General features: G+C 37.7%; 1 protein-coding gene across 2 annotated transcripts in view; it reads left to right on the top strand.

The window, feature by feature from the left end:
- The window catches only part of AGTPBP1 (ATP/GTP binding carboxypeptidase 1), a 60,650-nt gene extending 49,138 nt beyond the window's left edge, over positions 1-11,512 (top strand). For both annotated transcript variants that reach the window (XM_054177967.1, XM_054177966.1), the window contains exon 26: positions 10,597-11,512. In XM_054177967.1, coding sequence (XP_054033942.1) covers positions 10,597-10,774 — 178 coding nt within the window. In that variant the 3' untranslated portion in view covers positions 10,775-11,512. The remainder of the gene's footprint in view (positions 1-10,596) is intronic.
- Positions 11,513-15,442: the final 3,930 nt, after the last annotated feature.

Below are 15,442 nucleotides of genomic sequence, written 5' to 3'. Positions count from 1 at the left end.
GACTGTTGAGAAGGGCTGGAGCTTGTATTCATACTTCCAGATAGTAATGAAGCATAAGCAAAAGGTGATAAGAACAGTAGGATTGACAATAACAGAGTGACTTAAAGAAGTAGTTAAAAATGTATAAAGAGTAGTGGTGATAATCTGTATATCTGTCGCTCCAGTGATGGCTGGATCCCCCAGAATCATTTGCTCACAGCATTAGCATCCTTATAATGATTAGATTTTTGATGTCAGATCTAATTTTGTGCTTGGGTAAAGCTGATCCTGGAACAGACAGGATCACAAAGCTTGGAGTAGCACCACCAGTGTGTAAGCCTCACTGGAATATATGTAGGTCTGCTGGAAAGGAAAGAATTGTATGGTAGGCACGGGAAAAAAAGGCAAAAAGTGCTCTACAATTGTTGGAATTACATTAGTGTAGTGTCTGCAGTGCAGGCAAAACACGGGATTTTAATCACTATGAATGCCTTGGTGTTGTTTACTAACATAATATTGATACCAAAACAATGGTAGCAGCAGCGAGCAGATCTCAGCATCTGTAACATACTGTTCAGTATGAGACTCTAAAGTTTCAATTAAGGCATGAATTACTGTCAGCCTTGTAAGATGTAGTTTGAAAATGTAAATAAAATACCAGTTCCCTTAATTTTGCAAGAGCAAACCTGTATTTCACAATCTCTACAGTGTGTTTAAAATAAGAGGAGGTCAGGGATAAACTATGAATGGTTTTGACTTCCTTTTTCGTTTATTCCTTGCCTGGGTTGAAAAGTTGGCAATTAGAATGAATTAATACAATTATCTTCTTTCTTCTAAGAAATCTCTTCCTTATCCACTTATGTAACATAGTGGTTTAATGAGCAATACTACAGAGATACTAGCACAGATAATCTGCTTCCACTCGTGCTATGCTGGATGCTGAGATAGTTAATCATCAGGTAGCTATGGAAAGCAGCTGTTCTAAAATTTTGGATTGGGAAAACACAGATTGGGTTTTTTGGACAGGGATCATCAGCCTAAGGAGAAATAAAATTGGATTTTGTGTGTATAGTTTTATGTGTGTTGAGAGGGATTTTGGATATGTATTCTCTGAAGGTCAGCTGTTTAGGATTCCTCTTAAAATACATGAGGATCTTACTGACTGATAGATCTTTCAGTTGTTCTTTGGAATTACATCTAAGTGTTGACAGAAGAGACTGAAACTTGAGAAATGCCACTGCCATGCACCTGCCACCACCCACCCTCTTCATTTAAGCTTCTGTCTTCCACCTGGCAGGTATAGGACACAGGGTCTCTCAATCCTGGCTCTCAACTTCCAGAGCTCCTAATCTGTTGTGTAGGGGTAACTGGAGAGGTAAGGGAGGGTGGGATGGGGTTTGCCTGCCCCGCTAATCAGGGACCTGTAGCAACTCCCCTCCTTTTCTTAGGCCACTTCCTTCTGCCTGGTGACATGAGGGGAGGGGATCCTCTGCTTCTCAAGAGCCTCCACCTTTGCATGGTATGATTCCACCAATCTATTTCATTCTTGCCTTCTCTGATTCTTCTCAGCCTTGCCACCTCCTCCTTCAGCTCTGCCACTTGTCTGACCAATTCACTGATTTCATACTGAATTTTCTGAAAGCAGTAATTAATGATGTTTTACTGCAAAAGCACAAGGTAGTTGGCATGGCACATTTGACTATGGATGAATGATAACATGAGGGTCATAATAAAGTTAATATTACTGAGACTGTACATGGAAATATTTATACTCCTATTCTGTGAGGAATGTAACTGATACTTGTGAACTTCAAAAATGAGGAAGGTTCAGTCTCCATCCCAAAAGACCAGGTCATGAAAAACACAAAAGTAATTGTATTGCAAGAAAAGCTTTTTATCTGGGGAGAGATCATTGAATGACTTCACTCAATGAAGAACTCAGCTGAGTTCTGCTGCAGATATCTTTCCTCAATTACTTGGAAAAGTCCATCTAGAGCAGTGCAGTTCTAGTCTGTTCCCAAACAAAAATGCCCATATGACAACTGGGCCAGATATCCTGGGGTTCAAGTTTTCTATCTGATAGCACTCAATTCGTGTCTCAGCAGAAGGTTCAAAAACCTGGACTGTTTATCAGTGATGATACTCAAGGGAGAAGTCTCATGTTACTTATTTTTAGAAACTGGCTTACATTCAGAACTGAAACACATACTGTAAAACAAGGTGTAGTTAAAGGTCATCTCTTTAATGGAAGAATGGAGATAACATGTTCCTCTATTTTGGGTATTGTTCATAATAAATTATAATAGTATTTTTTAAATAAATTCTATTGAAGTCAGCTTTGTACTGTCTCAGTACTGGAAAAAGAACATCTGGAAAAAAGTGTGGTTCAGTGTGGATTTTCCCATATTATTTCATATTTTTTTTTAAGAGGTGGGGATAAGTTTTATGTAGGAAGTATTTTTGTATGATCACTGAACTGGTTTTTGAGGCTATACTGTATTTTTCTTGTGCAGTGAAGATGATGACTGGGCACTACCTCAAGATATTGCAGTTCATTCAGATTCCATTAGTAATTTTTCTTGTTATCTTGAGGATGTGAAAAGTACTCGAGAAAATTTTGCTATAACACCACAACTAATTTACATAGATGTGATGAGTACCACCTCCTAGTGACACCTCTGATAAAGCTGAGCAAACTCAAGCTCTTTCCTCACTTCCCAGTCCAATGATAACAAAATGTAGAGAAGCCTGTAATTGGTATTTCAGGGTACTGTTACAGTTGAAGCACAGGAGAGCTGGGCTCCCTGGCTGTGTAAGAATTCACTGTTGGTTGGAGAATGTGTTTGCTTGGTAGGTTTTTGTTTCTTCCCTCTCAGTAAAGATCTGGCTGGTATTCTGTGTAGCAGAAGTTCCTCTCTTCGTAGTTAACAGGAAATAAGTTTTCCTTCAATATTTTTTCCTATTTCTTAATGGGTTATTACCAGCTTTTGACACCTGTATGCCAACCTGTGAAATACGTAGTCTATTTACTCTTTGATTCAGTTTTTGTCTCCAAAGTGCTGAAATTTTAGCATATCTCTACGGTTCTAGACAAGATATTAAGAAACACCTATCAGTTTAGTAGTATCCATTCACTTTAATGCTGGAAATACACAAAGAACATCTACTGAGCAAATGTTGTGAAGATAGATGTCCATTTGGATTATTCTATTTAGAAGCAGTACTTGTATTGTCTTTCCTCATACTTACATGAATTGTGGGTTATTACTTACCATTAGAGTGTTCCAGAGTATGATAGAGAAGCTACCTACAGAAAATGCAGGTTAAAAAAAATTAATAAATAGTATAAAATAAAGTTGTTTTTACAGCAGTGAATGAGGCTTTATATTTTGAGTATTCCTGGTGTTACTTTTTACACAAACACAATTCTAATGCTTTAAAGGGTAAGCTGGAAACTTTAAACATTCGAGTCTAAACGTACAGAAGCACTGCTTTTATTTTTTTTCAAAAGATTTTGAGGCTTTTTCAAATTGTTTTGGGGTTTACTGCTTGTACTTAAAATGACCAAGTAGGTGTTAATATTTTAAAATATACTTCCAGTATTTCATTACATATAGGCTCAGTTTCCATGAGTTCATATTGAACTATGTCTGAAACATATTTGACTCAGGAAAAATAAAGCTGTAAGCAGATTTATTTCCCTCTGGCAGTGCACTTTAACATCTTAAGTGATGATCGAAACACTTTATTTTTCTTCAATTATTTTGGATCCATTTGCCAATGCTTACCCCCCAGTTCCAAATGGAAAAGATTAGACTAGATGTTACACTGGCCTTGTAGTAAGAATTATAGTTGTTATGCTGACAAGTTTGATAGAGCCTATATGCAATGAAACCAAAACATGAGGACTGCAGTCAGTTGTTAGGACTTACTGGAATTCTCCTTTGTGCAATAACTTGACCTCTTTCTGGAAATTCTAGTCATTCCATTGATTATTTTGAGGGTCATTGGTGTGTTTTCATTTGTTAATTTGATTCAATTATAGCAGTGAAGCAGACTGAGCTTTTGGGACCCAGCATATCTATGTGTAGAAAAAAAACAGACAGCTAAAAAGGTCTGTGGGAAAGGGGGGAAAAAAAAAAAAAGAAAAAGATCCAAAATCCATTTCCTGTACTTAATCTTACACTTCAGAAAAGGCATCAGACTGGTGAGGCAAGGAGTGAGGGGTACATGCAGTCAGAATGTGTACAAGATCTTCTTGCAAAGGGTGTCTCTCTAGACTACAAGGATTTGTCCTGCTTTATTTCCCTCACTCTTCATAATTCTTAAACTTTACCAAAACATTTGCATAATTCTAATCACCTTCACCTGTGAATAAAAGTTTCTTGCTTACTACTCTCCTGCAGCACTTGAGCTTTCCTTGGTCTTTCTTACCATAGCCAGGAAGTACAAATTAGTTGAAAAGAAGGCATATTTTGCTGCATCTTTCTTCCTATCTGTGTATTTCAGAAGGTTGGAATTAAAATCTATCAAAGATGAGACTCAGAATTTCACTGATGGGCCTGGTGGCAGTGCTCACACACCAAGACCCTCCTCTGGCCTAAGTGATTGTTTTTGATTCTGTGTAGCATGTAGCATCAGAGTACTGTTTATTATCTTTAGGCCAAAGTAAGGAAACAAGTACCTATGGAAAAAAACAAAACAAAAACCCCACCCACCAAGCAACTGAAAAAAAGTATGATGAGCAGGTTATAAATTCTTCATACAACTTTTGAAGCTTTGCTTCCTCTCCTGGTAGCATGATTCCAATATTAATGTGGGCTGCAGGATAGTGATGGCTGAATCCAACTAATTTAAGCCAGGTTTGAGTTTCGCAAAACGTATAGCAGAGTGATAGCACAAAAGAAGTGTTTAATTGCTTTTTTTTTTAAGCTGTGGAATGAACTTTTATAACTCTACAAGACTTAAATTGGGTTCTAATGGCTTAGAAAAGAGTTGGACATGTTATTTTCCTCTTTAGCCTGGAAATTCCCCTCAGGAAATATCTTTACTCTGTGTTAAAAGGAGACAGCCAAGGTAGCTGCCTGTGTGTTGTTGCATGCTCATGCAGCATCGCTGATATCTGGAAGAGAATATAGACTCTAAAGGGGAAACTTAGAAGAAAAGTACAGAGCAATTAATCCTTTGTGACTCTTCCTGATTCCTTCTCCTCTATTTTTGTTCTCCACTAGCAATACAGTTTTAAAAGGAATTAGTTCTTCAGATTTTTCTCTTTCCTTTCTCAAGTAGGTGCAAATCTTTGTAGTTTTGCAGGGAATATATCTTAGTTTTTCTTAAGAAAATGTTTAGAATGTATTATACTGCCCTGGTAGTCTCAGAAAACTGCTCATCCCAGTGGGGTTGAAATTAGTAGTGATTGTGTCTGGCTTGTGGATTAATTTCGTTGTAATTGAGTCATACAGATAATGAAAATGCCAAATATATATTTTGAGAGAGAAACAAAACTTTAGTTTGAAAAAATACACCACAGTAGGGAATAGGTTTATTTTTTAAAAATAGGCTTGGAGTATTAATGTAAATAAGAAAAAAAAAAATGCAGTAAGTTACTGTCATTTTAAAAACAACAATGAAATAAAGTTCTAGGAAAAAATAGTATTAATTCCTAAATTCAGTATATTTGGTGGCAGGTGATATAGAAATTACTATTTTTTTTTTTTACAATGAAGGGAATAGTGTTGGTTATTAATAAACTTCAAGACCACAGTATTGTATTAGGTATATTAATCAGGTATTTAGGAATTAATGTATTTTTACCCATAAAACATTATTATGTAAATTAGGCAAAACTTCACGTTTTAGTATAGTATTCCCTTTAACTGCCATGACTTGAAAGAAAACGCACAGACTATGGCACCCCTTACAATACAGAACTGCATTTGTGTGACAGCCTTTGCTAACCTGATAAAAATAATGGCTTCCCTTTAAAAGGAAAAGTGGGAGGTGCAGGGGTAGAGGAAGAGGGATTATTGAACAAGTTAATTAGAAACAGCCCAAGGGAAAAGTTAGAAAATTAAAACCCGCAGAATCAGCGTGGAGGCAGCTAAAGATACATTGTCGAACGATATGCCAGGGGTGCGGAGCAGCAGGGAGGCAAATGCAGAATTTGATTAAATGGCAAGACATTTTTTCAGGTGTTTTGATGTCTACATTTCTTGTGACCCAGCCTCAGTTAAACTTCCTCATTCTTGCTTACTTCGTTACAGTGCAGTAATGACATTGTGCAGATTCATACTGGTCTTTAGAATAAAGATTGCTGGAAAGTAAAATATCCACGGTTAATATTTGCTACATCAGGACAAAACATACTGTGGTAAATCAAATGTATGTGAGTTGTATATAGCAAAGGTTTTTTTCTCTGAATGTAGAATGTACTTGGGTGCCATTTTGTGAAGAAATGGAAAGAAAAAAGTTAATAAATATAATATTTACTGTCAGTAATAATTGAGAAGACATGCATTGTCGTGGAGGGTAGCAGAAAGCTAAGATATTATGAGACAGGTTTCAGGCAGTTTTTACATTAAAGGTTTTTGTAGCTTTGAAAACAAGATCTGTCAGTCTATACCAATGATACTTCTCTTGAACAGAGAAAGTAATTTAGAATGTTGATTTTTATTTTATTAAATGGGAAATACCAATAAAAAGCATTCTTCAGTTTCAGATGACAATTTAAAATGTGCACATGCTAGAGCAAATGTCTAAAGTGTCTTGCGTCAGACACACTGTGCACAGTGGCTGAATTTCTCAAAGTTAGGGGTATACCTACATGATTACACATGTGAAAAATTTATACAAATGTAACAAAACAATTCTATTGAATACATGTAGCTGTGTTTTTTCAAGACAGTATAAAATAGGACATGCTCCATGAACTGACAAGCCACTTTGAAGATGGAAACTCTTTTTGCCTGTGTGTCTAGTCCTGTGTTTTTCCCTTAAAACAGGTTTTTTTGGTTGCCCTTTTTTTTTAACTGGAGCAGCTATGTCAGTTTAATTTCCAAATGATGACAGTTACTAAAAAGAGTGAATAGTGGATTTTTTTTAAAGACCTTTACTAATCTATACTATACTTCACTAACATGAATTGTTTTAAGTGCCTTCTTTTATGCATTAACATACATTATCAGTGGTTAATAAAATACTTGTCATCAGAATAGCTCATTGTAGTTTTCTGTTTCAGGATTCAGAATTATTGGTTAATACTGGGCCAACATTTAATGGCTCCATTTCCTGTGAATTGAATTACACAGCCTGTCCTGTAATTGCAGTGTGGATTCCTTGCCATACAAAAGCTAACAAATCACTATCTTTGTCCAGTGATTAGAAGCAGAAGTTGGAAAAAATCTGTGCATTTGGAACATGATATAATTTCTGCAGTTCCCTTAATTTTGTTCTTTAAATAAATAACATATTTAAACTTCTTCTCCTTAGAAGATGTGTTGGTAGGTAGGGACTTATTAGGGTGGAAAGTGTGACAAGACTTGGAAAAACTGTATTCCTTTGCTGATTCTACCACAGATTCTTTGTGCCAAGTATGTGTTGTTACAGTATGCTGGGTTCCCCTTCTATAAAATGAAGGTGGCTTTGTAGCAAAAATTCTGCTTTTCCCCCTCACTATCTCTTCTGAATGTAAACAATTTTTTTTAAACACCTAGTTCATTAACTAACATAGTGGGTTGTTGTCCCAGTTACTGCTTAAATAATCTTCAGAAGTATTTAGTTTTGTGGAGCATTCCTTTTTGCATGGCTTGATGAATATGAGCTTGTTCAGTGAACCATGAAACAGAAGTCAGACACTGTGACTGAACTGAATTTTTGATAGATTATTTTCTGACTATTTTTGCTTTTTGTTTTTTTTGTGGGTAGAATGTGTATATATATGTATATAAAACAGGTAAAGTTCACACGGGCAAGGAACAAGGATGGATGGGAGGAGAAAAAAACCCAAGAATACAGAACCAGTCTCTCTGAAGAGGTGCAGAGGCAGCAGGGAGAAGGATCAGGCCTGACCACGTGGCAGAGGAGCAGGAAGGCAGCTGCAGTAGCGCTCATCCAGGAAGGCAGGAGCCAAAAAGAGAGCTAATGGCTGCAATGTCCTCCCTTGTATACCCTAGCTGGGCAGGGAGGAGGGAGTGGAACAGACTCAGTTTTCCAGGGGGAAAACGCCCTGCAGGGAGGGCAAAGCACTCGCAAGTCCTCCATCCCCTGTTTTCAGGGTGGGCGTTAACCCGTTTTCCGGAAGTCCAGAGTGGAGGTTTTGTTGCTGCCCCTCTTAGCTTGACTGCGTATTGAAAACTCAATCATCTCATGGTCACTGGACCTCAGAGAGCCTCCAGCCACCACACCTCCCACCAGCCCTTCCCTGTTTGTAAAAAGGTCAAGCAAAGCCTTACCCCTGGTAGGCTCACACAGCAGCTGGGATAAGCAGCTTTCCTCCATACACTCTAAGAACATTCTGGACTGCCTCCTCCCTGCTGTGTTGAGTTCCCACTGTGGGGAATTCTCACCCACAGGCACTCAACCTGATCATCCTTAATCTCTAGTCCCATGGCGTCTAGAGCCTCCCTGATGTATAAGGCCACCCCTCCACCCCTTCTCCCTCACCTGTCTCTCCTGAAGAGCCTGTAGCCATCAATTACAATACTCTAGTCATGTGAGTCATCCCACCACGTTTCTGTGATGGCAACTACATCATAACTTTCCAGCTGTAACAAGGCTTCCAGCTCCTCGTTTGTTACCTATGCTGTGTGCATTAATGTACATGCACTTCAGCTGGGCTGCTGGTTTCACCCCTGACTCCAGCTTACCACCCTCAGACTCCTGTCTGAGGGGACTGGTTTCAGCCCCTTCCCTGTTGTTTTGGGTTTGTTTTTGTTTTTTCTTTAAGCTAGAACTAACAGTTTTTCATTTGTTTTTATCCCAGTACTTGAATTGACTATCAAAAGCACAAACCATTGCAGTATGTCATGTACCTGGAGCATGTAGCTACAAGTAGATAAAAAATATTGTAGAATTTATTTATATCCAGTAGACATAGCATTGTAGACTTCAGGTGATCCACGTGCTCCTAAAGTACCTTTAGAAAGAAACAATGATTAATCCTTTTAATTACAAAGCCACAGCCATGGTAGAATGTTGTTAAGGCAAAACTTACCAAAACTGATGAACATTTCTACAAGTACCCTGTAACATTCTCAATGTTTCGTATGAGTTTTACCACAAATGCAGATTAAATTCTTAGACTGTAACAAATTCTTAGAATTTAATTTAACTAGAAAATCACCCAAATATTTATGAATGCTTAGTGCTTTTAGGCAGATTGGGTTTTGTGTCCCAGGAGAGGTTACTAAAACAGCCTGGAGAACACTTTTTGTTTTCTTCCGCTCTGTCTTGTGGAGTTGAGAGTATCACAGTATCACAGTATCACAGTAACTAAGGTTGGAAGAGACCCCAAGGATCATCAAGTCCAACCTGTTCCAACAGACCTCACAACTAGATCATGGCACCAAGTGCCACGTCCAATCTCCCCTTGAACACCTCCAGGGACGGCGACTCCACCACCTCCCTGGGCAGCCCATTCCAATGACGAACGACTCGCTCAGTGAAGAACTTTTTCCTCACCTCGAGTCTAAACCTCCCCTGGCACAACTTGAGACTGTGTCCCCTTGTTCTGGTGCTGGTTGCCTGGGAGAAGAGACCAACCCCCTCCTGTCTACAACCACCTTTCAGGTAGTTGTAGAGGGCAATGAGGTCACCTCTGATCCTTCTCTTCTCCAGGCTAAACAATCCCAGCTCCCTCAGCCTCTCCTCATAGGGCTTGTGCTCAAGGCCTCTCACCAGCCTTGTTGCCCTTAAATCATAAAGTATTTTAACTTTTCTCCAGTTACAACTGAAGGTGTTAGTCCACTTGCTTTTGGAGGTGAAGGTGGAGACCATTAGTTAAGGACATAAACCATTCTGCTGTGCAGTGTCTTAGTTCCTTGAATCTGCTGTTTCCGAGTTGCAAGGCTTAACATAAAAGTTTCAACTGCATGCAAGTGTTAGGATATGAGTAAAGTTACAAATACAGGAACTTAATCCTAGTTGCATGTGTAAATGTGACTCCATGTTTTGTCAGCTTTGATATGTACAGGGATACTGCTCATAATGCTTTTCAGTAGAATATGTATTTTAAAAAATATAGATAATTCTCAACTTTTAAGACTCTTCTGGCTTTGTTTTTATCTCATAGCAGCAGCTATTTCTCTCTGTTGTAATATCCCTCTGCAAGAACTTCTGATACTGAAAATTTTGTGAAGTTCTTACAAGGCATTAGCATAGGTCTATGGTGTGTAGCTAATCTGTCATGGCATATTTGGATAACAAGTGGTATATGGCTGAGTAACATGTTCAGAGTCATACAAATGTGGGTTTAGCACCTAATTGTTTTACATGCCATTAAAAAGTTGATATTATTTGAGGATTATTTTTGGATTGTTATGTGTCAGGATAGGGACAGTCTGAATATAGTCCTCCAAGTAAAATTTTGACAAGATTATTCCAAATTCTTCTTTATTATAGCCCCACTACGTACGTTTTGGATGAAGATGAGCCTCGCTTCCTTGAAGAAGTTGATTACAGTGCAGAGAGCAATGATGACCAAGACATTGAATTAGCTGATAATGTCGGTGATTATGAGGCAACTAATCATGAAGATGGACTTTCAGATTCAGATTCAACACGGATACTGCTTTCTTGAACCATCTTTGCAGCCAGTAATATGAAAATCCAGGATCCTTAAGCTTCCTAGTCAAATACTTCTTTGCTCTTGTCTAACATGGGGATAATCTTAAAGAAAACACAGATAACTTAAGCTTGCCAAGCTCAAGGACAATAAATATTTCTAATTTATAATAAACTGGCATTTATTTAAGGAGTTCTGTGTTTTCTTTTAGCACACTAAGTAGATAAATTATCTTAATGGTACATTTTCTACTAAATAGCACTGCATGGCATTTTGTGTCCTTAAACCCTGTCTCTGGAAAAATGGATTGTAATTTGTGGTCTGAATACAGAAACTAATCCTTTGTGGTACAGTTCTTTGAGTTACTTCCTGAAAAATACATATGTACAGGTTTTCTAAATTAATTTGTGTGAGTGTGTATAAGCACCTGAGTATACGGAATTGAAGAGGTTATTTTTCAACATTATTTCAAAGGTACTTGATTCTGTTTGAAGTAATGTAGTGCCTGCTCTGGAGCTGCTCAATAATCACTAAATTAAAAAGGAAAAAACTGCTGTATGAATTGTTGCACTTGTTTCTTGCTTCTGAGGATTGTATGGTTTTACCACAGTGCTAGGTGAAAAGAGGTAATGTCTGTTCACAGTTCAGGAATGTTGCACAGTGAACAATGCAGCCTATGCTTACAAGGGCTAGACGCTTGTGTAAGACTCTTTCCCATAAATAGGTATGGGTTAACATGAAGAGGGATTTTTTGTTTCTTTGGGTTTTTTAAATGTACACATGACTTCAAGAATGGTTAGCTATGTACACTGAATGTCTGTTCAGATACTGCTTTTGTCTTATTGCATGTAGTTAAGAAGAGTTTACTTTATGGGGGACACATTAACTATATACCCAGTTCAAATCCATTAAGGGTGAAGGCAGATTTTGGTTTAAATGTCTTTCGCCTAGTCTCAATCCAGTGTTAACTCTGCTCTGAGAAGGTTGGATTGTAACTTCATGAGGTTTGTTCTAGCCTCTCTGATTCTGTATTCTTCATGTCTAAAGTTAAGCTGCCAGACATGGGATTTACATTTCTTTATCTTCTCATGTCATCTACTAATTCTTACTCCCTCTGGTTAGAATAAGATCTAACAGAGAAATGCAGTTGTACCCCGTTGTTTAAAGAACAGACATGTTTTGCAATGAAAAATACTTTCCCAGAATCATTTTCACTGTATGTGACCCAGTTGTGGGATTTACTTTCTGCTGCATGTGCTAGGGCCATAAGAATAAGACTTCTAATTTATGGCAGGTTTTTAATTTATGAGAACTTTGTCTGTGTTTACTGTTGCAAATAAAACTGTATTTTGGACGGAAAAGGTGCCTTTGGTGGAAGGATTCTTAAAAAATACAACAAATTATCGACTGTGTCAATGATTCTCAGTCAGGAGATGGATTTTCACCATAACCTGCTTGTTCTAAATGCAGCATTGTTTGTTGATGCCTGTCCATGCTATTCAGATTCTGAAACTGGGAAAGGTTTCCCTTATGCCATTATGATTCCATGGAATATGCTACCTATATTTTTGTTTCAAGGCTTATGGTCATATTAATAGCCACACAATTTTATGATGTAAAGGTACAAAGGAAACATTTATTCTCCCTTGATAGGTTTTTCTTTCTAGTAAAAGTTATCATTCCATGTCTTCTGTGAACTGCATACCATAAATAAGAAAGCTGTTTTTAATACCATGTTGAAGGGGAGCCCTCTGTGTTGAAACTCTAGAGCGTTTTGGGAGTCTGCCAAGTGGAAGGATTAACCTTGTTACAGAATTTGAACTATCTTTAATTCAACCCAGTGAGAGCAGTACAGAACGCTCATGTGACTGTGTCACTCTTACACGAGTTATCTGCATAAATGGGTTTTCATCCTTAAGTACTCGTACTTCACTATCTTAACAGAAATAATTTCGACTTTAAGTTCAGGGCAAGCAGGATGCCACCTAGGTTGTCCCCATTGTGCAATTCTTCTCAGTTTCTCTATGAGCCTGTGTTAGTCCTGGAGACTAGAAATGTGGTTTAACCATTGAGAAAGAATTGTCTTCTCATCCTGAGTAAATATGCATATATGTTTTTCTCATGTCTTCTACAGCTTTTAGTCTGTGCAAAGAAGGAGTTACCCATTACATATGGCTCAGGATAACAGGCACTTTCCTAAAACAGCAATATTATGATTATCTATTCAATTCTAATGCATTTATGTATGTGTTAGAGGAAATGAAATGCCACTCTGGCACTTGTGGGTCTGAACTTTTACCAGTGCATTTCCAATGCAAGAGTGAAACTTTTTCCTTACCTCACACACTATTGAAAATGCAAAGGCAATCATTACCTTTTATTTATTTTAAGGCACTTCTTAAGGCACTTTCTGAAAGACGGAGTCTCCATTCATACTCACAGGGGTGCCAGTTCATGAGAAGAATCACTGCAGAGGTAGCTGCTTCATCTTGTTTATCCCTTCTCTGATACATGTTGCCATTGTTGGCAGTGGTGTTAACAGACACATGCTGGTGTCCCTTTTTATCTGTTTTGGTTGGAATTCTGATGTATAGTTGAAAATGGAATAGCTGAGCCATACTAACCACTCTGTTGGTATGACATTCACAACAAATAAAAGAGCAGAAGGGACAGCAAACAGAGGCAGCTACTCATACTGCCACAAATCCCTCATCTAGCATGGCCTGTCCCAGACAATTTGACTGTCTTTATTTTATGCATTGGCATTCCAATGTGTTTCTGGTTTTAAATGATTCTCTTCACTATAAGCATGTCTGATTCTGTATAGAACATAAAGATACTTCTATCTTTTCCCAGTAATAACATTATAAACAATAATTGCATCCCTGTGATCTACTGTCTTGGCTTTAACTAATTGCTGGATAATGAAGATATAATTCAAGTTGCAGCACTGAGTTTGGAATTCTCTTTACCGGTGACATTCCCTGGTGTCATGTAATTTACAGCTAAGAGTACAGTGTATGCCAAATCTTACCTGGTCAGTTTTGGAGGTAGATTACTTTATCATCCTGATTTAGCAGGGAAAACTGTCTTGAATCTCAAATTAGACTGAAGTGGCAGTTCACAAAATGTGAACATTCAAGGTTTCAGATAGCTTCTCTTGTAATGTTGTGATAGATATAATTGTTGCAGTGTTACTATGCATGCCCCAAATAACAGTACTTACTAATAGAAGTACATAATAAAGAATTAATTACAATCACTTTGCCTTCCCCATTATTGGTTAGTAACTTTAAAAGTATTTCTCATCATAGCATTTGCAGCAGCGTACCTACCTATAAGAACCAGTACTTAGCATTTCAAAAAGGAGGATTTTTTTTCTCTGTTGAGATGAATTACAACTTTATAAACCCTAATGTTCATTGGTGTATGTAAAACTTAGGAATACGTTGTATGAACTACAACAAAGGACATTGCAGAGCACTGAGAACATGAAAGTCTTTTGGTAGGAGTCTTTCCCTCCTATACAGGTAATATACTGATCTTGGAAAGGCCCAAGTTTTCAATAATTCATCCCTTTACAATTCAACTTGGACTACAGCTAAGGACTAAGTTATTTTTGCTATGTTTACAGTAGCAATTTTAAGGTTTGAAAGATCTTTTTGAGGGAAACAAGATAAAAGCAGGTGTGTTGAGCTGTCTGAAAAGAGCAAGTGGTTAACTAGGAACCATGAATGTGACTTTTGCAAATACATACACAGTTTATTTAACTACGTCTGTCAGGTTAAGATGAACAGCTTCCTTCACAAGCTCTGTTGTCCAAAATGTTGTAGAGTGTAGAAGAGTCACCGTGGGTCTTAATTTAGTCTAAGGGTATTGTTTGACTAAGCAGTTCTAAGGTCATCAAAGTGCAAAGCATTTGAGATGTTGCATCGAGATGTAGATTGCTTTGAAACACAGCTTTGACACCTAGAGAAGAATGGGTAACTTGACTAATTTTAGTAATAGCCTATAAGGAATTTGTTTAGTCCCTGTAAAACATTTAAGTACGAAATACACACCTTTAATTCTTCTGTTACTAGAAAAAGTTAGGTGCTATTCTGTTTTGTTTTTTTTTAAATTATACAAAGCATAATACTGGTGCAGCTTTTGAAGCAGTTAAAGAGCCATGCCGAAATAAATGGGTTGAGCTACAAAAGAAGCAGCACACCATAGGGTTCATTGATCCAAATTACACGGTCACCAAATGCCAAACAGCTCCTGGTTTTGTTGCCTGTGCAGCACTCTTAGCATTAGATGTTTGTGCTTAATGTGTACTTGTCTCTCTTGGACCGGGGTTATTTAGCAAGCATCATTTCTTCTGGTAGAATGGCAGAATTCATACTTAAACTAGCAGCACCACATAGCACTGCTGTAAATTTTCACTTGACTGAAAGGTAAATAACAAAATTTCACAATAATATTTCTATACATTAAGCTCTGCTCTTAACGTTGAATGGGGAGACTGACTTAAAATGATATGAAATAAGACTGTTCTTTGCACTACCCCCTGCCCCAGGCCTACAAAGGTAAGATAACAAATGTACAAAAGGGTCTCTGCAATTTAGTACAAAGAGGCTTTTTCTAGCCTCTAGACTATACTTACCTACTTTTTGTCCTATTCACACACACACAAGTTGGGGG

This window comes from Dryobates pubescens, chromosome Z (assembly GCF_014839835.1).
Source record: "Dryobates pubescens isolate bDryPub1 chromosome Z, bDryPub1.pri, whole genome shotgun sequence".
Classification (NCBI taxonomy): domain Eukaryota; kingdom Metazoa; phylum Chordata; class Aves; order Piciformes; family Picidae; genus Dryobates; species Dryobates pubescens.
The sequence above is the reverse complement of the archived record's forward strand: the minus strand, read 5'-3'. Positions and strand labels throughout refer to the sequence as shown.